Below are 25,265 nucleotides of genomic sequence, written 5' to 3'. Positions count from 1 at the left end.
ACTTATGCGTTCTTTGGATAAATCCCACTAGATCGTGGCACGTAATCCTATTAATCTACTGTTAGATTTGGTTTGGTAGTATTTTGCTGAGGATTTTCTTTTTTTGTGATGCCTTTATCTGGCTTTATCAGAGGAATGCAGGCCTCATAGAATGAGTTAGGAAGTGTTCCCTTCTCTTCAATTTTTTTGGAAGAGGTTGAGCGGGATTGGTGCTAGTTCTTCTTGGAATGTCTGGTAGAGCTCACCAGTGGAGCCATCTTTTCTTTTTGGGAGATTTTTTGATTACTGATTACATCTTTTTTCTTGTAATTGATCTGTTGAAGGCTTCTATTTCTTCTTGTATCAATTCAAGTAACTGATTTGTTTCTAGAAATTTGTCCATTTCATCTAGATTTTCTAATTGCCAGGCCAAGAATTCTTTTAACTTCTTTTCCTGGAAATGCTCCTGAAACCTTCTGGACTGCTCCAATCTGGGCTGGCTACTCTTGAAGCTGGCACACGGCTGCATCCTGGGATGTCTCTTGTCCCCCTTCTGGGAATTCCCTTTACAGCTTGCTGGTGTGGACTCCCTCTTTCCTGGACCCCACACCTTCCTCTTTCCTGGAGGAATCCCTTATTTGGGAGAAGGAATGCTTCAGAAGCTTCCTGGAAAAGGGTGGATGGAAAGTGAATTTCTTGAGATGCTGCCCAGCAGAAAGTGCCTTATTCTACCCTTACACTTGATTGACAATTTGGCTGAGTAAAAAATTCTAGACTGAAAATGAATTTCCCTCAAAATTTTGTTTGCATAACTCCATTATATTTTAGTTTCTGGGAAGTATGATGCATTCTGATTTTCCTGACATTTTGGGAGTGATCTATTTTATTTTGTTCTCTCTGGGTAGTAGCAGTCGAGGGGTGGCGGAAAGAGTAGCAGGGGTGGCCTGGGATATTAGAGGATGGGTGGTCGGCAGATTGGGCATGAACTGAGCTGTAAGCCCCAGTGTGTGCTCCACTGCCCCACTGGACTTCACCTACAAACACAAATTTAAAGATAAAATTATTAAGAATTTCAAGACATCCACTGAAGAGCATTAAATCCCAAGCGCATGGTACTTCTGAGCACAGGCCTGCATGACGGCAATGTCTGCACACCCAGGTCTGATACAGACTTCCTCTTGCCTCTTACTTTCCAGTGGGCCTGGGGTCCTCGAGGGCAGAGACCCTCTGATACCCTCCCTAAAGCATAATCTCCAGGCATCTGGCAAAGCAAAGGAAATAACAGTGACAGCAGATAACAGAGTGCTTATTTCATGCCAGTCACTATTCTAGGTACTTTATATGTACTGATTCTTTTATAAAATTAAAGAACATTTTATTACAGAGAATTTAGGATATATTCAAATAGACAGAACTGTATGGTAAACTTGAAGGTATGCATCACCCAGACCAGTGTACTATTAATTCTCATCCTCTTCATGACAAGCCTATGAAGGAGGGATGTTGTTTACCCTATCTTACAGATGAGGTTATGCCCAGTATCACCCAGCTAAAGGTGGTGCAGGTAGGATTATTTTTTAACAGTTTAATGAAGTATAAATGACATGAATAAACTGTACATGTTCTAAATGTACACTTGGATAAGTTATGATCCCCCCATGAAACCCCCCCCAATAGAGAGAGCACATCTCCATGACTCCCAAAGCGTCCTGAATCTCTGTCACTTCTCGCTCCTGTCTACCCCCATCTGCCTATCCTGCAACCACTGATCTGCTTTCTGCCATGACAAATGAGTTTGCATTTCCTGGAATTTTATGTGAATGGAATTACACTGTGTAAACTCTTTAGAGTGGCTCCCTGCACTCAGCATGATTATTTAGAAACTCCTCTGTACTGCTGCATCCATCACTGATTCAATTTTTTTTAATTTCAAAAAAGTGTTTTATTGTGGTTGCATAAAATTCCATTTTAACTGTTTTTAAGTGTAAAATTCAGTTTATTAATTACACTCACAATTACACTCACATCATCGCCATCCATTACCAAAACTTTCTCATCATCCCAAACAGAGACTCAGTGTCCATTAAGCACTGAGTCCCCATTCCTCCTCCCCCTTTGGTTACCTATAATCTACTTTCTGTCTCCATGAATTTACCTATTCTAGACATTTCATATATTAATTAGATCATACAATATCTGTTCTTTTGTGTTTGGCTTATTTCACTCAACATGATGTCTTCAAGGTTCACCCATGTTGTAGCATGTACCAGCACTTTATTTATTTTTATGGTGGAGTAGTTTCCCATAGTATGGGAAAGATTTTGTTTGTCCATTGATCTGTTCATCGACACTTGGGTTGTTTCTACCTTTTGGCTATTGTGAATAATGCTGCTCTGAATTTTGGTGTATAGATACCTGTTTGAGTCCCCGCTTTTCAATTCTTTGGGATATGTGTCTAGAAATGGGATTATCCTATGGTGATTCTATACTTAACTTCATGAGAAACTGTCAAATTGTTTTCCACAGCAGCTGTACCCATTTACATTCCCACTGGCAACATACAAATGCAAAGCATTTCTCTATATCCTTGTCAACACTTGTTATTTTCTGCTTTTTAAATAACAGCCATTTCAGTGGGTATAACGTGGTATCTCACTGTAGTTTGATTTGCATTTCCCTAATGGCTAAATGATGTTGAGTATCTTTTTATGTGCTTATTGGCCATTTATGTATGTTCTCTGGAAAAATGTCTATGCAAGTCCTTTGCCCACTGATTTCATTTCTTTGTTGCTAAAGCAAATACCATGCAATTGATTGGCTTAAACAATGGCAATTTATTGGCTCATGGTTTTGAGGCTAGGAAAAACCTGACAAATCAAGGTATCAACAAGGCAATGCTTTCTTCTTGAATACTGTGGCATTCTGGGGCTGGTTGTCAGTGATTCTTCGTCCTGGGATCTTTTGTCACATGGTACTGCACATAGTGACTTCTCCTGGCCTCTTCTGGGTTCCGCTGACTTTCAGCTTCTGTCTGCTTCCTCTGGCTTTTCTATCTGTCTGAAATAATTTTGACTATAAAGGAGTCCAGTAATAGAATTAAGACTGGACCACAACTTAACCTTTCACTGAAAGGTCCTATATACAATGGGTTCAGACCCACAGGAATGGATTAAGTTTAAGAACATGTTTTTTCGGAGACACAGCTCCAAACTACCATACACTTTTTTAAATTGTGCTGTCTTCCTGTTGTGGAGTTGCAGGAATTCTGTATATAATCCAACATAAAACTCACATATACAATTTCTCTTATTCTTTTCACTTCCTTGATAATGTCTTTTAATGCACAAAATTTTAAATTTTGACAGTCTTATTTTTTCTTTTGTTGCTCATTTTTGTGCCATATGCATGGTTTATTTATTTTTATTGCTGAGCAGTATTCCATTGTATGACTATACCACAATTTGTTTATTCATTCACCTGATGATGGACATTTGTATTATATCTGGTTTTGAAATTAAAAAATAGCAGTTATGGCTATAATTAATGTTTTCAGTTATCTTGGATAAATATCTACAAGTGGAATGGATGGAACATATAGTAGGTTTATGTTTAACTTTTAAGAAATTGCCCAACTGTTTTCCAAAGTGATCGTACCATTTTACATTCCCAGCAGTAGTATATGAGAGTTCCAGTTGCTTCACATCCTTGCCAAGCTTGTTATTATCAGTCTTTTAAAACTTTAGATATTCTAATAGGTAAGTATTTATAACTTACTATGGTTTTAATTTTCACTTTCCTAATGACTAAAGATATTGATCATTGTTTCAGGTGATTTGTTTTGTTTTATTATTATTTTTTGCCATCCATACATCTCTGCTTGGTAAAGCAGGTGTTTAAATGTTTTTTTGTTGTTGCTGGTTTTAAAATCTTTTGCTCATAATGTTCTAAGAAATGATGAATATGCAACTAAGTGATGATATTGTGAATTGCTGATTATCGATGTTAATGTTTTATTTTGTTTGTTAATTTTTTAAATTAATAAATAAACTTAAAAAATCTTTTGCTCATAAAAAAACAGGGCAGTTTACATTTTTATTATTGAATTTTTTCTTGGGGGGGGGTGCATGTTCCAGGAATTGAACCTGGGTTTCCTGCATGGGACGCAAGCATTCTACCACTGAACCACCTGTGCATCCAGTTATTATTGAATTTTGAGAGTTTTAAAAAATGTTGTGTATACAAGTCCTTGATCAGATACACATTTTGCATATATCTTATTTGTAATAAGCTTTTGATTTTAGAATATTTGTAAATTCACAGGAAAGTTATAAATATAGTACAAAGAGTTCCCAAATACCCATATCTATTCTCCCCTACTTTTTACATCTTACACAAGTATGGTACATTTGTCACAATTGATAAAATGATAATAATACATTATTAGGAACAGAAGTCCATACCTTATTCTGATTTCCTTAGTACTTCCCTAATATCCTTTTGTTTGTTCGTTTGTTCCAAGATCCAACATTACATTTAGTCTTTATTTCTCCTGAGGCTCCTCTTGGCCATGACGGTTTATCAGGATTTTCTTTTTTTGTGTGACACTGCTAATTCTCTTTCAAATAACATTGAGATAGATATACGTCCCATACCCCAGACTCTCCTTTTTAAAGAGTACAATTCAGTGTTTCTTAGCACATTCATCACTACTCTTTAACTTCAGAACATTCTCATAAACTCAAATGAAATCAACTTTCTTTTTCTATGGATTGGGAACTTGACACAATTTTGAGGAGTTTTGGTTAGATATTTTGAATGTCCCTCAGCTGGGATTTGTCTGATGTTTTTCTCATGCTAAGACTGGGGTTGGGGTTTTGGGACCACAGAGATAAACAACCATTTTAATATCCTCTGTCACATGACTTGTCACGGTTGATGTGACTTGGACCGTCTGGCTGAGTCAGGTTCCCTACCCTTCCCTACTGTTCTCTTTGGAAGTCCCTCTTTTTTTTTTTTTTTTTTTTTTTAAAGAGAGAGGGAGGAAGGGAAGGAAAGACAGAGAAGGAAGGAAGGATGGAAGAAAGGGAAACATCTTTAAACATTTTCTTGTTTTATTATATTTTGTTTGTTTGTTTGTTTTTTACATGGGCTGGGGCCGGGAATCGAACCGAGGTCCTCCGGCATAGCAGGCAAGCACTCTTGCCCGCTGAGCCACCGCGGCCCGCCTGGAAGTCCCTCTTTGTAGCCCCCACTTACACAGTGGGAAGATCACGCTCCACCTCCTTGAGGGTGGAGTATCTACATAAATTATTTGGAATTCTTCTGTGTGGGAAATTTGTCCATTATCCCCTTATTTATTTATTTAATCATTTATATCATTATGGGTATTTATTTTATGCTTTTGGCTATAATCCAATATAACTTTATTTTGTTGCTCAGATGTTCTGGTTTGGTCTCTGAAAGCCTCTTCGACTGGCTCCTCTGCCCCTTGGACATGCTTGCATCACTCTCCCCCAGCCTCTGACCCAAGGACTTCCTCACCATCTGGCTCCAGGCTCATCAGGTACATTTCTTGCCCCTTTCCTGGTTCAAGCCATTTCTCTAAGGATCCCTGGTACTTTTCAGTGGAGAATGGTTGTTAGAAACCAAGATCTGGGTGCTGGGTGTGTTCGTTGTTGCTGGGATATCATTGCTTCTAGGCCCTCAGCTGATAGCAAGGAAATATAGGTTTAACCTATAAGAAATATATACCTTACCTTGTAGATATACACATCTATTGATATTTCTATATGTAACCATCTTATCTATATTTAACTAAATATGGATTCATACTGATGTCTCTGACTCCAACTCAAGTCCACTGCTATGTGGATCATTCCAGTTGCTCTCCTTCCTTACCACATGGATCATTCCAGTTGCTCCGCTTGCTTGTCACATGTAACATTCCAGTAGACCCCCTGCTTGCCTATAACAGGCTTGTGTATTCATTTTCTTAACAGTATCTTTTGAAGAGGTGATTTAATTTTCATGATGTCCAATTTTTCAACTTTTTTTCTTTTATAGGTAATGCTTTTGATGCTATATCTGAAAAAAATCTTTGCCTAACCCAAGGAAACAAAGACTTTCTACTATGTTTTGCTCAAAAGTTTTTTATCATTAGGTTTTATATTTAGGTCTATGCTCATTTTGAGTTAGTTTTTTTATATAATGCAAAGTATAGGTTGAAGTTCTTTCTTTTTCTTTTTTTTCCTCATAAAGATATGTCCAATTGTTTCAGCAGCATTTTGTGAAAAGAATATCCTTCACTGAATTGCCTCTGTATGTCTATGGAAAACCAGTTGGCCATATAGGTGTGAGTCTACTTCTGACTCTATTCTGTTTCACCAGTCTACTGTCTACCTTTATGATAATACCACAGTCTCACGATCACTAGCTTTACAACAAGTCTTGAAATCAGGTAGTGTTAGTCTTCCAACCTTATTCTTCTTCAAGGGTGCTTTGACTATTCTAGGTCCTTTGTATTTCCTATGCATTTTAGAGCCAGCCTGTCAAATTCTAAAGAAGGAAAAAAGCCTGTTGGGATTTTGATTAGGATTGAAAGTATGGATCAATTTGGACAGAATGAACATCACAACAATATTAAAGTTTCATAAACACAAAATGTCTCCATTTACTGAAGTCTTTAATTTCTCTCAGCAGTGCATTATAGTTTTCAGCGTAGAGGTCTCAAACATCTTTCGTCAGATTTATCCCTAAATATATCAGATTTTTAATTTTTTTTTATTGTACAGTATATTATACAAAGCAAAGTTACATCAAATTTTTTAATGCAATTGTAAATGCCATTAAAAATATTTTCAAGTGTTTCTTACTAGTATGCAGAGACATGATTAATTTTTACATGTTGATTTTGTATCCTGCAATCTTGCTAAACTCATTTATTCATTCTAGTAGATTTTTTGTAGATGCCAGATGATTTTCTAAATAAAGGATCATGTTGTATGTAAGAATACAATTGCACATTTCCTTCCCAATCTGTATGCCTTCATTTCTTTTTCTTGATTTAATATACTGGTTAGAACCTCTGGGATGATGTTGCTCCTGATCTTGGGAGAAAATATTTAGCCTTTTATCTTTAAGTATGATGCCAGCTTTAGGGTCTTTATATATGTCCTTTGTTAGGGTGAGAAAGTTCCCTTCTATATTTTTTTTGAGTTTTTATCAGGAACAAATGTTGGATTTTGCTTTTTCTACATTTATTGAGATGATCATGTTTTGTTGAAATGGTGAATGATACTGATTTTTGAATGTTAAATCAACCCTACATTCCTTGGATAAAGTCCAATGATCATTGTTTTAGTTTCCCGGCTGCAAAAACAAATACCACCCAATGGGTTGGCTTAAACTATAGGCATTTATTGGCTTATGATTTTGAGGCTAGGAGAAAGCCAAGACTGAGGTGTCAGCAGTGCTTTCTTCCAGAAGACCATGGCATTCTGGGATTGGCTGCCAGAGATACTTGGTCCTTGTCTTTTCTATCACATGGTGATGCACGTGGTAATGTCATCTCCCTTCTCCTCTGGGGTCTATTGACTTCCAGCTTTTGGCTGCTTCCTGTAGTTTCTCCCTCTGTCTAGCTTTCATTCTGCTTATAAATGACTCCAATAATCTGGATTAAAGCCCAATTTGATTCATTCGGGCCACATCTTAACTGAAGTACCATCTTGAAGAGAAATCATTTACGATGGGTCTATACCCACAAGAGTGCAGACCAAAACCCAGAACATGTCCAAATTGGGATACACAATTTAATCCCCATCAGTAAAGATGAATTATGCTTTTTATATATTGTTAGGTTCAATTTGCTAAAACACTGTTGTGAATTTTTGTATCTATTCTTATGAGGGATACAGATCTGTATTTTTCTTTTTTTGTGATGTCTTTTTCCAGTTTTGGTCTAGAATGAATTGTGAAATATTTCCATCAATTCAATTTTCTAGATGACCTCATACAAAACCGATACACAAACAAATATTTGGTAGAATTCACCAGTGAAATTATCTGGGTCTGGAATTTTCTTTGTAGAAAGTTTTTTAAATACAAATTCAATTTCTTTAATAGAGAATTTGTTAGCTGTTCTTCTTGAGTAATCTTTGGTACCTTTTGTGTCTCTCAAAGAATCTGTCATTTCATATTTTACCAAATGTATTGGCATGAAGTTATTCAAGATATCCCCTTACTATACTTTTAATTTCTATAGATTCTGTAGTGATGTTACCTTTCATACCCGATACTGGTAATTTATGTCTTCTTTTTGCCCCAGCCTGATGAAAGGTTTTATCAATTTTACTGATCTTCTCATACAATCAACTTTTTTCCATTGATTTTTCTCTATTGTTTTCCCTTTTTTTCATTTCCACTCTGAATTTATTTTTTCTTTTCTTCTGTTTACTTTTGTTATAATTTGATCTTTTTTTTTTTTTAAGTTTCCTAAAGTAGAAGCTGAGAACACTGATTTAAGATGCTTTTTAATACAAGCATCTAGGCAATATAAATTTCCCTCCAAGAATTGCTTTGGTTACACCTGCAAATTTTAATGTTTTCATTTTCTTTCAGTTAAAATTACATGCTAATGTCCCTTTTGATTTCTTGTTTGATACATGGGTAAATATTTAGCAGTGTGCTTTTTAGTTTAGTTTAGAATTTTTTTGGAGGGGTGGTGCATGGGCCAAGAATCAAACCCTGGTCTCCTGAGTGGCAGGCAAGCATTCTACCACTGAACCACCCAGTAGTATGCTTTTTAGTTTCCAAATATTTGGGGATTTTCCAGTTATCTTTGTGTTATTCATTCCCAATTTAATTCCACTGTGATTAGAGGATACACTTTCATGATTTACCCAATCTTTAATCTTTTTTTTTGAGACTTGTTTATGGCCAAAAATATGGCCCATCCTGACCCTACAGGTGGGAGACAATCCAGATGGTCTGGATTCAGAATCTATCCATCCCTTGCACTTTGTCTCTTGTACAGATTTTTAATCAGTCCTTCCCCCATTGCTTGAGGAAGCTGGCTCTACCCATTCCTGATCTTTTAAGGGTTTGCCACCTGCTCTAGTTTCTTCCCTTTCCCTGCTGTCTGGTTAGGATCCATCAGGTCCTGGCCTGCCAAGTCAGGTTTCTACCACTAGTCCATGTGCTCTTTAGGTTCCAAAACGGTGCTGTCATTCAACTTCTGTTCTCTCTGCCTCTGTGAGCTTTTGTACCCTGCTGTTATTTAAGCAATTCTAAGCCATGCACATGTTCCTCGGTTCCCTGGGGTTGGGAACACACAGGGATGGCATGCAGAGAGTTCTGAGTCAAGACACTGATGCCAAGGCTGGAGTGCCCAGGAGCCTGCTCCTCAGCACTGCTGTTCTGAAGAGCAGCTAGGCCAGCAGCTGTCCTGGACCTAAGCGAGGCTGCGGGTTAGAAGAGGCATTACCCAGGCAGAGACAGGCCTCCATAGACAGCAATGGGTTTGGCAGGAGGATAAGGGCCATCTCACCATGCGCATGGGCTCAGGGCCAGGCAGGCCCACTGATGCAAGTTCACCTAAGGGGTCCTGGGGCTGGGATGGACCCTGGATATCAGGGGGGCTCTTAAGCTGCAGACATAAGGTCAGACCCCACAGGTAGGATGTAGATCACCTGTTGGCAGGCATCCCTAAGTCCAGGCCCTTTGATGGTCTAGACCACATGCTTCTTGGAACCCTGTGGGCCTTACTCTGGGGACCTCGATACCACAGCCGCTCAGGGCAAACCCAACTCACTAGTACATGCCATAGCCAAGACCCCCCATACCTCTGTGTGAATGGGGAAGTCCTGTGGGCCCTTACACAGACCTGGAGGTAAAAGCCTCATGGTGCTGGGTGGTCTTTGTCTGGGTTGGCCCTAGCTGACCCATGCGTCTATTCATGTGTTCATATGTTTCTCCCCTCATCAAGAGTTTCTGAGTGCTTGCCACGCAATGTGTGCCATAACTAGCAGGGGGACACTTGTTTCTGCAGTCTTCAGGTCATGCTACCCATGATTTGGGGCCTCTTTGGAAGCTATTATGTAACCCAGAAAAGCTATGTTCTTTAATCCTCATTCAATATTTCTGGGTGGGATACTGTTTATTGTTTTTGTGGAGATGAGACCCACCCAATTGTAGATGGTGACCTTTGATTAGATCATTACCATGGAGATGTGTTTCTACCAGTTCAAGTTGGGGTTGCTTATGGGAGCCTTTTAAGAGGGAACCATTTTGGAAAAAGCTTTAGAGCCACCAGAACCTACAGAGCCCCAGGGAGGCCATTAAAGATGACTGGAGAGAAAGCTACCAGACATCACCATATGCCCTTCTAGCTGAGAGAGAACCCCCCCCCCCCAAAGATGATCAGCTTTCTTGAGCCAAGGTTTCTTTCCCTGGATATCTTAGATTGGACATTTTTATAGCCTTGCCATAATGGCCTTAGAACTGTAAACTTGCAACTTAATAAACTCCCCTTTAAAAAAAAATTCAGTTTCAGGTATATTGCATTCTGGCAGCATTTAAGAAACTAATACAGTTGAGGAGAACTCTGGGGCCAACAGGAACACACACCATGGGAAACCAGGGACCAGGTCCAAAGCATGAGTACAGCCTGGGCTGTGCAGAGAAAAGTCCTTGGGGAGGAATTTGTGTGCTGCACTTGTTGTCTATGTCAAAAACTGCACACCTGGGGCCAACACCTCATCACATCTGAGGTCCTGTTGCCTGACATAGCCCTTCCCTGAGGACCCCCCACTGCTCTGTAGCTGCAACCTGGGCTTATGCTGTGCCTGGACCCCACACACTGGTGCCCAAGACAGCAAGGCCAACTGGGGGTGGACTCTCACTCCACAGAGGTAAGTCTGTGCCTGGCCTGTGCCTGGGAGGTGTGTGTCTGATTGTACATGCACATGTGTTTGCATATGTACACACATGTGTCTTTGTGTGCATATGTACATGCTTATCAGTTTGATCCTGTACTGTGTCAGCAGTGTCTGCTGCAAGTGCAGGGAGGGGCCACCTGCCTGACAGGACTACAACCCTGGACCCCACAGGCTGGGCCTGCACGCAGACGAAGTATGCTCCCTATAGTTGCCCAGGATCAGCTGTGCCAGGGTAGCCGGGACCAGGAGCTGGCCTAGTGCTTACCCCCAGGCCACTGTCAGCAAGCATCACCCATGCTGGCCCCGAATTCTGACCCTCCATAGCCCCTTCCACCGTGCAACTATGACTGTGGATTAGGTCGTCGTGCCCTCCCTACGCACAGGCGCCCTTCCAGGGACAGACAAATGACTAAGCCTGGCCCGGGGCCCTCAGCCTGCGGACATCTGCAAGACCACAGCAGGCCAGTGCTGCAAGTGAGGTGGGCCTGGCCTCACTGCCCTGGCCTCTTTAGGGTGGGCAGGTGGCCAGGTGGGCAGGGCTCGGAGTGAAGGACTTTGATGGCATGGAGGGTTGGGCCCACCAGAGTGGAGTGTGGAGGATGCCTGCTGGCCAGGGGCAGATCACACAGAACCACAGCCCTCTGCCAGGGTGGACACAGCTTTGCTTGGGGGTCCAGGAACAGACCCTGTCTTAGTGCTGAGGAAAGGTCCCTGAGCATGGCCTCACTGCCCTAGTGCCTGCTACTCCCCAGAACCGACCCTGCAGCAGAGGGAATGTCAGGGATGCACACTCACCAGGTGAGGCCGACACAGGCAGGGCAGGAAGCTCTTATGTGGAATGGCCATGGCCTTACCTGGCGGCAGAGCCCAGGTGGACAGAGGTCCAGAAGCCTGGGGCTGCGTCGAGCTGGGCAGAGGCTGCAAGGCCAGGGCAGTGGCAGGAGGGCGGGGTGGCCGGGCCTTACCTTTGGTGTCGTTGACAGGGTCCATGTGCCGGTAGATGTAGCCCTCCAGGTAGGAGTGGAATTTGGGTGTAGGTGGGAAGAAGGCCAGACAGATGGCCATGAGCTCCCAGCCACGGGCCAGGCTCTCTAGGCGGAAGTTCTCGGTAGTCTGCCGGCACAGCTGGATGTACAGCTCGTCCCGCAGGCCCTGCACACTCCAGCCCTTGGTGGCCACCTCCAGGGCCACGTGCAGCTGGTCTGCCCTGGCCCGCCGGTCACCCATGTACATCTGGATGAGCTTGAAGAGCTCACATGCCTCCTTCTTCACATGCCGGTCACTGGTCATGATCATGGGCTTCTTGATGGACTCACTGCTCCAGGCTAACATGTTGGCGATGGACACCTTACGCCGGAAGAGGCCCTGAGTGTGCCTGTTGAAGTGCTTGGATGCCCAGTTCTCAATGTCTGTTTCTGAGGACGGCTTGCGCAGCGTGAAGGTGGGGAAGACGCAGCTGGCACTGGGCATCATGGGGCGGTTCTGACGGTTGCTCTCAAACTGGGCACAGGTACCAAGGTCCTCGGACTGTGAAGGACAAGGGGCATCAGAAGGGTTGGAGGGTGGGGGCAGGGCAATGGGGCCAGGGGTCGCCAGACACTTCAGGTAGACCACTTGGCCTAGGGAAGGTGAGAGGGACAGCCTCCCCGACCACATGGACATGTTGAGGGTTTAGGAAGGGCAGCGGTCAGGAGGGGAAGGATGGGCACCAACAGTGGCTGGGTGTTGCTGGGGCTGAGCCCCCCAGCTCACTGTAGAAGGAGGGCTGAGCCACAGTCAGATGCTACCTGGGGTCCCAAGTGTCTGGAGGTTGAAAGCCCCACCCTCTGTGCCCTCAACCCCAGGACACTATGACCAAACCTGCCCTGAAGGTGGGGCAACCCCAAGGAGAGCCCATTTTCTGTATGTGGCCTGGCTCTGTTCTAAAAGGATGTGCTCCCCCCATGACACTGGAGGAGGCCAATGTCCTGGCCACCCTGGGCTTGTCTGCAGGCAATTCTCTTCATTCCTGCTCTCTGGCTCCCACAGGACAGCACAACACAAAGCCTCTGGTCAGAAGGCAGAGCTTTCCAGAGGGGGCCTCAACCTCACGTTTCAAATGACTCATGATCTGCAGGGGCATCTGAGTATGAGGGATGGTCCTGACCTACAGCCATGGATCTGACCCCGCCCCTGCTGGGTGACCTCAGACTGTGTGAGGGCCAGATATTCCTGCTCTCTGCTGTATGAGAGTCCTAGGGTGTGGCCCCTAGTACGGATGTGACACCCTTGGGATGACATTCCCTGGCATGGCTGTGGCCCCCTGGTATGAATGTGGCCTCTCAGTGTGGATGTGGCCCCTCCTGGTGTGGCATCGCTGAGATGCCATGGGCCCCCGCCATACAGGCAGTCCTCTCCTCTCTGGGTTTTGCTGTGCTGCCTTGGACTTGCTGGCCCACTGTGAAAGGGGTGCTCAAAGACAACTGGTGCCAGAAGGGAGCACGGTAAAGGTGCAGCAGGGACTCTAAATGTGAGGTTTGACCAGGAGAGGAGACCAGACTGCTGCCACTCAATTCCCTGTTCTTGGCCACTCTGTCCAACAATGATTTCTCCACACCTGATTCCCAAGCTCACACTGCATAGGCTCACTCTCTCTTCCCACAGAGCAGGGAGGGCTGGCCATCACAGACCCTTGACCCTTGGGCACTGCACAGAGCCTGACAGGCAGGACAGTCAGGGAAATGACCACAAATAAACTCCACATCAGTTTAAAACTCCACCACTGCCAGTGGGTGTAAAGGACTTAGGAAAGTGAAGTCAATATCAGCAACACTGGTGAGTGACCCCACTCGCCGGAGACAGGGCGCGGGGTCCCCAGTGCCAGGATTAGTGTTGAAAGAGAACCAAGGGGTATGGGCAGGACCTGGGTAGGCCTGAGTGCTCAGGCAGACAGGGGCTTGTCTGCCAGGACTGAGCCATGTGGGAAGGAGTGTGGGCTGGAAAACTGGCAAGACTGCCGCTGGGGGTCTTGAGCCTCCCACTGGCCCCTGGAAGGGTCTGGTCCCTCAGGCTGCAGCCTTGCTGGAAGCGAGCAGGAGGCAGGAGGTCTTCCTCTCTCCAAGCCTCAGTCCCTAGGGCAGGGCCATGCCACCTCTTCCAGCAGCTTTTAGGGCAGCTGACAAGGCTACCCTTGGGGACAGACCTGCTGCTTGCCCCTAGCTCTGCCAGGCCTTCCGCTGCCCATATGGGTGTGGCCAGGGTTTCTCTACATCTCCAGGCCACACCGTGAAACCCCTGCCCTCTCCGGGGTGGCATGTTCTCTTCCCACACCTCCTGCCCACTGTTCTCACACACATGCTCCTGTTCTATCGGGAAGTGCCCTTGAGCGGCTTCGCCAGCCTTCTGCGGGAGTCAGGGAAATGGGCACTGTCTTTGGTCCCCATGCCTTTGCAGAGCTGCTGGGGTGCTCTCTCTGCTTGGCCTATCCTTTTGCCCAGATGCCTCTCCCTGTTTCTCATATGCCTGGTGGCCCAGAGTCATCTGCATGTTTACAAGCATGGACAGATGCACTGACGTAGGCCAGCAGAGGCCAACTTGATGAGCCTTTCTCAGCTGGGCATTTGGGGCCAGGAGGGAACCTGGGGGTGGGGAAAGGACTAGGGTCTGGGGCTTTTAGGGGCCGCTGAGTGGCCTCCTTGTGACCACCTCTCCCCCAGCCCCACCTGTGAGGGGTGGAGGTATGGCTCCGGCGAGGCCAAGTTGGTCTGCACAGACACACTCTTCTCGAGTAGAGCTTGGGTGAAGCCCAGCTTCTCAAAGGGGCTCCTCCTCCAGGGCCTACCCTCCTGCTGGGCCAGGGCCTCATCCTCGCTGAAGGCTCGCACCACAGGCCCGGGCATGGGTGGCGGCACAGCCCCGTCGCTCTCATAGCCAGAGCCGTCCTTCTGCGAGTCCCAGCTACCCCTCTGCTTCAGGTGGTAGTGGGCCTGCTGTGCCTCCCAGGCCAGCCGTGCCTGGGCCAGGAAGGGCTCAGCCACACCTCGCATCCCCTCGGTCTCGCTGGGCCGGCCCTCTGAGCGCTGTGTCTCAGCTGAGAGCTGCCCGCCCAGCATGTTGCGGCCGCCTGAGCTATCTGTGGATGAGGTGCTGGGGTCCTGGCCCAGGGACGGCTTGCGGCTTTTCCTCTTGCGGGAGCCAGGAGAGTAGCCCGTGGTGGACAAGGCATCCTGCTGGCTACACCAGGACATGGCATCATCCTGGGCAGGAGGCAGCGGTGTAGGCGGAGGGCCGTGCTGGAACTCAGACCCCTCCATGCTGCTGTAGTCCCCAGCGCGGGCCTCCAGTCGCTGGTCCCGCAGCAGGCAGGCGCCGGGCTGCAGCGAGGAGGAGCCACTTCCGGGGCTGGGCACATACTTGGGCCGTGGGCCTGCACGCAGCTTGGGGCTGGCACCTGCCTGCTCCACATACACCAGCTGCCGCACATACTCCTTGCCCGCAGGACTGTACTCAAGGCCCACAAAGCGCTCGGGGCCCTTCTGCTTGGTGAGCACCAGTTGCTGGTAGGGTGAGGCCGAGGCCGGCCTAGGAGACTGTAGGTAGGGGTGCGGTGTGCGCCCCGGTGACCTCTGGGGCGAGCCGGCCTTGTAACTTCCGCTCGCCTCATACTGCATGTCCACAGGGGGTTCATCGTAGATGGGGGCCTGGAGTTCCACGGGGGGCTCCTCGTACAGTGGAGGCTCATAGGCGTAGCGCGGGGACGGGGGCTGCGAGTCGCTGGAGGGCCTACGGGGCTGGGCCTGCAGCGGGGAGCAGGGCCCCCCGAGCTCGGCTCTCTTCAGAAAGGGTGAGGGCCTCCTCTCAGGGAAGAAGACAGCCACGTCTCCGTCAGGGGCGAAGGTGTGTGGGCTAGGGGAATGCTGGCCACCAGAGGGCCTTCGTGAGCGGCCTCCAAGCTGGCCACTGGAGGGGCAGCCGTTCCCCTGGGGGGCAAGGAAGCTCGGCTCCCGGTCAGGGACCTTGATGAGCATCCGTTCTTTGGTCCCTGAGTTCCAACGCAGCGAAGAGGTCCTGCCAAGTTAAGGAGAAAGGCTGTTTACCAACGGGGAATGGTCACGCCCAACTCCTCTACCTCGCCCACACTGCAGGTGACATGGCCACTTGCCTGAAGCCCTTGGGAATGGCTCATGCACCTGTTGTTACCGGCCTGTGCCCTTACAGAGTCACCAGGGCAAGCTGCCCCTTCTGACTTTGGGGGTCCCAGGCCGGTTTGAATCTGTTGTGGACCCCAGAAAAGCCAAGTTCTTTCATTCTCATTCAATATTGCTGGGTGGGATCTTTTTTACTGTTTCCATGGAGATGTGACCCACCCAATCACGGGTGGTAACTTTTGATTAGATGGTTTCCATGGAGATATGTCTGCACCCATTCAAGGTGGGGTTGCTTAAGGGAGCCCTTTACGAGGGAACCATTTTGGAGAAAGCTTCAGAGCCACAAGAGCCACCAGAACCTACAGAGCCAACAGAACGGACAGAGCCCCAGGGAAGTCATTGAAGATTCCGGGAGAGAAAGCTAGCAGATGTTGCCATATGCTTTTCCAGCTGAGAGAGAAACCCTAAACATCTTCAGCCTTCTTGAACCAAGGTATCTTTCCCTGGATGCCTTAATTTGGACATTTTCATAGGCTTGTCTTAATTGGGACATTTTCACAGCCTTAGAACTGTAAATTTGCAGCTTAATAAATCCCTCCTTTAAAAAGCCATTCCGTTTCTGGTATATTGCGTTCTGGCAGCTTGCAAACTAAAGCAGGCCCCCACCCCCAGCCCAATAGCCTTACCCTCACACCTCATTCTTGTGGAAGCCACTCTTGTCTACAGGTAGAGGAGGGCATAAAGCAATTTCTAGTGAGTGGAGAGTGGCACCCAACCCAGGGCTTCCCTGAAGGGTGCATGGGGACGCCTTGGGTCCTGCTCCTTCTAAGTTGTACGCAGGTGTGCGACCACAGGCCCCGCCTGGGTCCTACAGGCCCTATTTCCAGCCTAGGGGTTTCTACTACATCCAGAAAGACCAATAGCCTAGCCTGTCCCAAGGCCAGAGAACAGGACTTTTATCCCACCTGACTGGCAATGCCTGCTCACCTAGGGGTGTCCACAGCATCCTGGGGAGGTGCAGGGCTGACCCTCTCCCAGACATTTTGCCTCCCCTGAGCCTCATGCTCCATTTACAACATAGGTACAGTGCTCCACAGTGGGGCCTGGAGCCTCTGCCTGGCCTCCAGCATCTCGGAGAGACAAGAACCAGGCCCTGGCAGAGCACAGCTGTGAGAGCAGTGCTCACTTCATCCTTGGGACTCTGCGGCCCCGCTGTCCTGCAATTCCTCCCCCTACACCAGCCCAGGTCTCCACGGGGCAGTTAGTGCATCTGGCCAGCAGCACTGGAGACCAGCTCGGTTTCTGTGCAACCCCCATACCTGCTCACAGGTACTCCAGATCTCTCCCTGCTCCCCCAAACCTGGTCAAGCAAGGTGACAACGCAGAGGCAGCTCACGGACCCCCATCAGGGAGCACATGCCCAGGCTGTCCACCCCCAAGGCCATGAGCCATGGAAAGCTTGACTGCATCTATGGCTTTACTCTCATTTTTTTATCTTTCAATGAAAAGTTCTTATTTTTAATGAACTCCAATTTGTTAATCTTTTCTTTCACGTCTTGCTTTTAAGAAATATGTGCCTCTCAAAAGGTCAAAAGAATTTTCTCCCATTCTTTCTTCCAGAAATGTTATTTTTTCTTTTTACATGTAGTTCTAAGATCCATGTGGAATTGATTTTTTCATAAATAATTTATTTTTCTGATTAAAATAAACATAAAAATAATTTTAGCTATTTTAAGTGGACAGTCTGTAAGTACATCAATGACACTGTGTAACTTTCACCACCACTTCCAGATTGTTTTCATTATCTCAAAGCAAAATTCTTACTCCTTTAGCAGTAATTCTCCCTCCCTCTCCCCTTTCCCTAGTAACCACTATTCCGCTCTCTGAAATTGTGTATTCTAAGTATTCCATAGAATAGAAATCATGCAATATTTGTCTTTTCGTGTCCAGCATGTTTCACTCCACACCACGTCCTCAGGCCCATCCAGGCTGTGGCATGTTACAGCTCTGCACCTCTGTTTACAGCTGGAGACTGACCCTGTGTGGGTACAGACCCCACTTTGTTTATCCATTCCTCTGCTGATGGGCGTATGAGTTGCTGCCACCTTCTGGCTATTGTGAATAATGTTGCAATGAATACTGTTGGACAGATACCTGTCCAAGTTCCTGCTTGCAATTCTTTCAGGTAAATACCTAGAGGTGGAATTGCTAAGTCATATGGTTATTCTAGATTTAACCTTCTGAGGAACAGCCAAACTGTTTTCCACAGCAGCTGCACCATTTTACATTCTCAACAATAAAGTGTTTCTATTTCTCCACATCCCTCCAGCCCTTGTTATATTTTATTTTTCTTTTTAACAACAGCCATTCCAATGGGTATGAAGTGGTTATCTCATTATAGTTTTAATCTGCTTTTTCCCAATGGCTAAGGATTCGAGCATGTTTTCATAAACATATTAGCCATTTCTTCGTAGAAATGTCCATTTTCAAAATCCGGTTGTCTTTTTGTCGTTTAGCTATAGGAGCTCATTATATCTTCTGGCTATTAAACCCTCATCAGACGTATGGTTTTCTCCCATTCTGTGGTTTTCTCCCATTCTGTGGGTCTTTTTACTTTTTTGATACTGTCCTTTGATGAAGTCCATTTTATCTATTTTTACTTTTGTGGCTTGTGCTCTGGTATAAAATCTAAAAAACCATTGCCTACTACAAGGTCCCTAAGACATTTCCCTATGCTTTCTTCTAAGAGTTTTAGAGTATTAGCTCTTATATTTAGGTCGTTGATTCATTTTAAATTAATTTTTGTATATGGTGAGAGGTAGGGGTCCATACTCATTCTTTTTCATGCATTTACCCAGGCATCCCAGCACCATTTTGTTGAAGAGACTGTTCTTTCTCCAGTGAATGGACTCGACAGCCTTGTCAAAAATCCACTGGCCACAGAAGTGTGGATATTTCCTTGGGTCCTCGATTCTATTCCAATGGTCTATATAACTATCCTTATACCAGGACGACACTTCCAATTATTGTAGCTTTATGATAAGTTTTGAAATCAGGAAGTATAAGCCCTCCAACTTTGTTTTCTTTTTCAAGATGGTTTTGACTACCCAAGCAAGCCCCTTGCAATTCCATATGAATTTGAGGATTAGTTTTCGATTTCTGCAAAAAAGGCTGCTGGAATTTTGACGGGAATTGCATTCAATTTGTAGATTGCTTTAGGCAGTACTGACATCTTAAGATTAAGTCTTCGATCCATGAACATGGAATGTCTTACCATTTATTTAGGTCTTTAATTTCTTTCAGCAATGTTTTGCAGGTATCACTATATAAGTCTTTTCCTTCTTTGGCTAAGTTTCTTTCTGGGTATCTTATTCTTTTAGATGCTACTGTCAACGGAAATGTTCCCTTAATTTCCTTTTCAGATTGTTCATTACTGATGTAGAGAAACCTGCTGATTTCTGCATGTTTATCTTGTATCCTGCAGCTTTGAGGAATTTGTTTCTTAGTTCTAGTAGCTTTCTTGTGGATTCCTTAGGATTTTCTGTGTTTAGAATCATGTCATCTGCAAATAGGGATAATTTGTCTTCTTGATTTTCAGTTTGGATACCTTTTGTTACTTTCTCTTGCCTGACTGCCCTCACTAGAACTTCCAGTATAATGTTGAATAACAGGGCGACAGTGGACATCCTTGTCTTGTTCCTGATATCAAAGGGACAGTTTTCAGTCTGTTACTATTGAGTATGATGTCTGTTGTGGACTTCACAAAATGTCTTTATCATGTTGAGAAAGTTCCCTGCTATTCCTAGTTTTCTGAGTGTTTTTAATTACGAAATTATGTTTTATTGTGACACGTCTATTCTGCATTAAATGAGAAGGTTGTAGGTTTTTTTTTTTTCATTCTATTAATGTGGTGTATTTCTTGATTAGTGTTCTCATATTGAACCATCCTTGCATTCCTGGAATAAATCCTACTTGATCAAGGTGTATAATCCTTTTAACATACTGTGCATTGGGTCTGTCTACCAGTTTTTGATAAGAATCTTTACATCATTATTCATAAGGAATACTGGTCTGTAACTTTCTTTTAATGTGTTGTCTTTATCTGGCTTTGGTGTCAGGGTAATGTGCAATCATAGAATGAAGTATAGGAGGTAATCCTTCCTTTTCCATTTTTTTGGAAACGTTTGAGAAGGATTGGCATTATATCATCTTTATACTTAGTAGAATTTAACAATGAAATTTACCTGATCCTGGAGTTTTCTTTGTTGATTGGTTTTTGACTGATAAAATCTCTTGACTTGTTATAGGTCAGTTCAGATTTTCTGTTTTCCTCTTGCATCAGATTAGGTAATTTGTTTGTTTCAAGAAATTTGTCCATTTCATTCAGGTTTCCTGATTGTTGGCATATAACTGCTCATGGTTCACATGAATTTGACTTATATGCATGCTGTGAAGCAGGGGTCCAGGTCCTTCTTTCCCTAATGTGCCAGTACTGTTTCCTGAAGACACTATGTTTGTCATTTACCAAGCAGTGTGTTTTGGATTCTGTTCGAATGTTCTATTTCTCATCCTTAAGTCACTATCTTAATCCTGTAGCTTTATAAGAAATCTTGGTATCTGATACTGTAACTCTTCCACATTTGTGCTTTTCCATGATTAACTTGCCCATCCTAGTTCCTTTGCATTTCTATATAGAGTTTACAATGAGCATGTTGGCTTCCACAAAAGTACCTATTAGGATTTTGATTGGGATTGATTGAATCTATAGATGAATTTGGGGAGAAATGACATGCCTAAAATACCGAGTTTTCTAATCCACAAACAGGGTACCTTCCTCCATTTACCTGGTCTTCTAAAACTGTTCCCAGAAGTATTTTGGAGTTTTCAGTCTAAAAACCTTGCACATCTTTTATTAGACTTATGCCTAGGCATGCTGGTTTGAAAGGATGTATGTCCCCTAGAAAAGCCATGTTTTTTTTTTTTTTTTTAATTTATTTATTTTTTTAATTTTTTTATTAATCAAAAAAAAAGAAAAGAAATTAACACAACATTTAGAAATCATTCCATTCTACACATGCACTCAGTAATTCTTAGTATCATCACATAGATGTATGATCATCATTTCTTAGTACATTTGCATCGATTTAGGAAAAGAACTAGCAAAACAGCAGAAAAAGATATAGAATGTTAATATAGAGAAGAGAATTAAAATAATAATACTAATAATATATATATATAAAAAGGAAAAAGAAAAAAACAAAAACAAAAGATACAAACACACAAACAAACAAACAAAAAAACATATTTCAGGTGCAGCTTCATTCAGTGTTCCAACCTAGTTACATTACACTTAGGTATTATTGTGCTGTCCATTTTTGAGTTTTTGTATCTAGTCCTGTTGCACAGTCTGTATCCCTTCAGCTCCAATTACCCATTATCTTACCCTGTTTCTAACTCCTGCTGGTCTCTGTTACCAATGATATATTCCAAGCTGATTCTCGAATGTCGGTTCACATCAGTGGGACCATACAGTATTTGTCCTTTAGTTTTTGGCTAGACTCACTCAGCATAATGTTCTCTAGGTCCATCTATGTTATTACATGCTTCATAAGTTTAGTCTGTCTTAAAGCTGCATAATATTCCATCGTAGGTATACGCCACAGTTTGTTTAGCCACTCGTCTGTTGATGGGCATTTTGGCTGTTTCCATCTCTTTGAAGTTGTAGATAATGCTGCTATAAACACTGGTGTGCAAATGTCCGTCTGTGTCTTTGCCCTTAAGTCCTTTGAGTAGATACCTAGCAGTGGTATTGCTGGGTCGTAATCCATTCTGCCATTCTATGTCTTTTGATAGGGAAATTCAGTCCATTAACTTTTAGTGTTATTACTGTTTGGATAATATTTTCCTCTACCATTTTGGCTTTTGTATTATATATATCATATCTGATTTTCCTTCTTTCTACACTTTACTCCATACCTCTCTCTTCTGTCTTTTCGTATCTGACTCTAGTGCTCCCTTTAGTATTTCTTGCAGAGCTGGTCTCTTGGTCACAAATTCTCTCAGTGACTTTTTGTCTATAAATGTTTTAATTTCTCCTTCATTTTTGAAGGACAATTTTGCTGGATATAGGAGTCTTGGTTGGCAGTTTTTCTCTTTTAGTGATTTAAATATATCATCCCACTGTCTTCTAGCTTCCATGGTTTCTGCTGAGAAATCTACACATAGTCTTATTGGGTTTCCCTTGTATGTGACAGATTGTTTTTCTCTTGCTGCTTTCAAGATCCTCTCTTTCTCTTTGACCTCTGACATTCTAACTAGTAAATGTCTTGGAGAACGCCTATTTGGGTCTATTCTCTTTGGGGTGCGCTGCACTTCTTGGATCTGTATATTTAGGTCTTTCATAAGAGTTGGGAAATTTTCAGTGATAATTTCTTCCATTAGTTTTTCTCCTCCTTTTCCCTTCTCTTCTCCTTCTGGGACACCCACAACACGTATATTTGTGCGCTTCATATTGTCATTCAGTTCCCTGATTCCCTGCTCAAGTTTTTCCATTCTTTTCCCTATAGTTTCTGTTTCTTTTTGGAATTCAGTTGTTCCATCCTCCAGTTCACTAATTGTAGCTTCTGTCTCTTTAGATCTACCATTGTAGGTATCCATTGTTTTTTCCATTTTTTCTTCTTTGTCCTTCACTCCCACAAGTTCTGTGATTTGTTTTTTCAGATTTTCTATTTCTTCTTTTTGTTCAGCCCATATCTTCTTCATGTCCTCCCTCAATTTATTGATTTGGTTTTTGAAGAGTTTTTCCATTTCTGTTCGTATATTCAGCATTAGTTGTCTCAGCTCCTGTATCTCATTTGAACTATTGGTTTGTTCCTTTGATTGGGCCATATCTTCAATTTTCCGAGCGTCATCCATTATTTTCTGCTGGTGTCTGGGCATTTGATCAGATCTCCCTGGGTGTGGGACCCAGCTGGTTGAAAGGTTTTTCTGTGGAATCTCTGGGCTCTGTTTTTCTTTTCCTGCCCAGTAGGTGGCGCTCGTGGCGGTCGTTTGTCTGCGGGGCAGTCAGCCGGGAAACCGCGCGTGGAGGCGGGGGTCGCTGGCCGTGGCTTGGGGGAGTGCCGGTCCAAATTGCCCAGCTGGCCCGAGACGCCAAGCGTGACGGGAGGGCCCCGCTATCCAATGTTCCCAGTCAGACCGGGGAGCCACGTGCGTGGAAGGGACCCCAGACGCCAGCCACCCCAGCCGGGAAAACGTGCACCCCTCGGGTATCTCACAGCAGTGGATTCTCCCTACCCGTTCAGCCGTTCCAGAATGGGGTACGCTGTCTTTTTTGGTCTCTGTCGTGACTCCGGGAGCTGTTTCGTATTGTTTCTGTTTCTTTAGTTGCTTTTCTGGAGGAGGAACTAAGACCCGCGCGTCTTACTAAGCCGCCATCTTCTCCGGAAGTCGAAAAGCCATGTTTTAATCTAAATCCCAATTTCATGAAGGCAGAATAATCCCTATTCAATACTGTACATTTGAAACTGTAATCAGATCATTGCCCTGGATATGTGATTTAATCAAGAGTGGTTGTTAATGGATTAGGTGACGACATGTCTCCACCCATTTGGGTGGGTCTTGATTAGTTTCTGGAATTCTATAAAAGAGGAAACATTTTGGAGAATGAAGGAGATTCAGAGAGAGCAGAGAATGCTGCAGCACCTTGAAGCAGAGAGTCCACAAACCAGCAACCTTTGGAGATGAAGAAGGAAAATGTCTCTTGGGGAGCTTCATGAAACCGGAAGCCAGGAGAGAAAGCTAGCAGATGACGACGTGTTTGCCATGTGCCCTTCCAGCCGAGAGAGAAGCCTTGAGTGTGTTCACCATGTGCCTTCTCACTTGAGAGAGAAACCTTGAACTTCATTGGCCTTCTTGAACCAAGGTATCTTTCCCTGGATGCCTTTGATTGAACATTTCTATAGACTTGTTTTAATTCGGACATTTTCTCGGCCTTGGAACTGTAAACTAGCAACTTATTAAATTCCCCTTTTTAAAAGTCATTCCGTTTCTGGCATATTGCATTTTGGCAGCTAGCAAATTAGAACACTAAGTATCCATGTTTTTGATACAACTACAAATGGTATTTCTAACAAATTTCACTTTCTACTTGTTGAATGCACGTATATAGGAAAATAACTCATTTTTGAAAATTGACCTTGTATCCAATAACCTACTAAGTTCATTTACTAATTCTGATGGCTTATGTGTAGATTCTTTTGGATTTTCCCCAAATACAATATAGAAACAGTGATGACAGTTCGATTTTTTCCCCTTCCAATCTTTATTTTTTTCCAGCACTTCTCTTGCCCTACTGCACAGCCAGGCCTTTAGGTACAACACTGAATAGAAACTGTGATCATGGACATCCTCTTATCTGAACCTAGTGAGAAAGCATTCAGTGTTTCACCATTTAAGGATTATGCCTATTCTAGCCTTTTAAAAAAAATTTTTTTAAGGAAGTTTCTTTTTATTCCTGGTTTGCTAGTTTTAAAAAAATCATCTATGGGCGCTAGATTTTATCAAATGCTTTTTCTGCATTTATTAAGAAAGCCATGTAGTTTTTCTTTTTTTAATTCTGATAATGTGGCAAGTTACACAGATTTTTTTTTTTTTTTTTTGGTGCCTGGTCCAGGAATAAAACTCAGGTCTCCTGCATGGAAGGTGAGCATTCTACCACATACAATGATTTTGAATGTCAAACCACTCTTGTACTCCTGCAACTCCACTTTGTCATGCTATGCCATTCATTTTGTGTATCACTATAGGATTTGATTTGCTAATGCTTTCTTAAGAATTTTTGCATCTACGTTCATGAAAGATACTGAACTGGTAAGGTCCTTCTCAGTTTTCAGTATCAAGGTCATGCTTTGAGATGGAATTTTTGTATTTTTGTTTTTGGTATTATCTGAAAGAGGTTTTGTGTAAGACTGGTATTACTGTTGATCCTTATTTGTGGACTCCATATTTATTTTTATTCCCAAATCGATTTGTGGTTATTTTGAAGTCATCTGCAGACACATACAGAGCAGCAAAGAACTTGAGTTGCCCTAAGCACACATTTGCAGTGAGGGTGAAGAAGGTGACCCTCTGCCTTCTTGTTTCAGCTCTTAGAATGTAAACAAGTGTCATTTTTGCAGTATATTTAGAGCTAACTTTTTTGTATTTTTGTGCTTCTTATTGATGG

General features: G+C 43.8%; 1 protein-coding gene across 3 annotated transcripts in view; it reads right to left on the bottom strand.

Moving 5' to 3' along the window:
• Nucleotides 1-25,265, bottom strand: part of ARHGAP39 (Rho GTPase activating protein 39) — a 234,914-nt gene that overhangs the window by 23,299 nt on the left and 186,350 nt on the right. For all 3 annotated transcript variants that reach the window (XM_077166465.1, XM_077166466.1, XM_077166464.1), the window contains exons 5-6: nt 14,615-15,959; nt 11,879-12,440 (exon numbers count right to left, since the gene is read on the bottom strand). In XM_077166465.1, coding sequence (XP_077022580.1) covers nt 11,879-12,440; nt 14,615-15,959 — 1,907 coding nt within the window. The remainder of the gene's footprint in view (nt 1-11,878; nt 12,441-14,614; nt 15,960-25,265) is intronic.

The sequence above is a fragment of the Tamandua tetradactyla genome, chromosome 6 (assembly GCF_023851605.1).
Source record: "Tamandua tetradactyla isolate mTamTet1 chromosome 6, mTamTet1.pri, whole genome shotgun sequence".
Classification (NCBI taxonomy): domain Eukaryota; kingdom Metazoa; phylum Chordata; class Mammalia; order Pilosa; family Myrmecophagidae; genus Tamandua; species Tamandua tetradactyla.
Note: the sequence above shows the minus strand (reverse complement) of the source record. Positions and strands in the feature narration are given on the sequence as shown.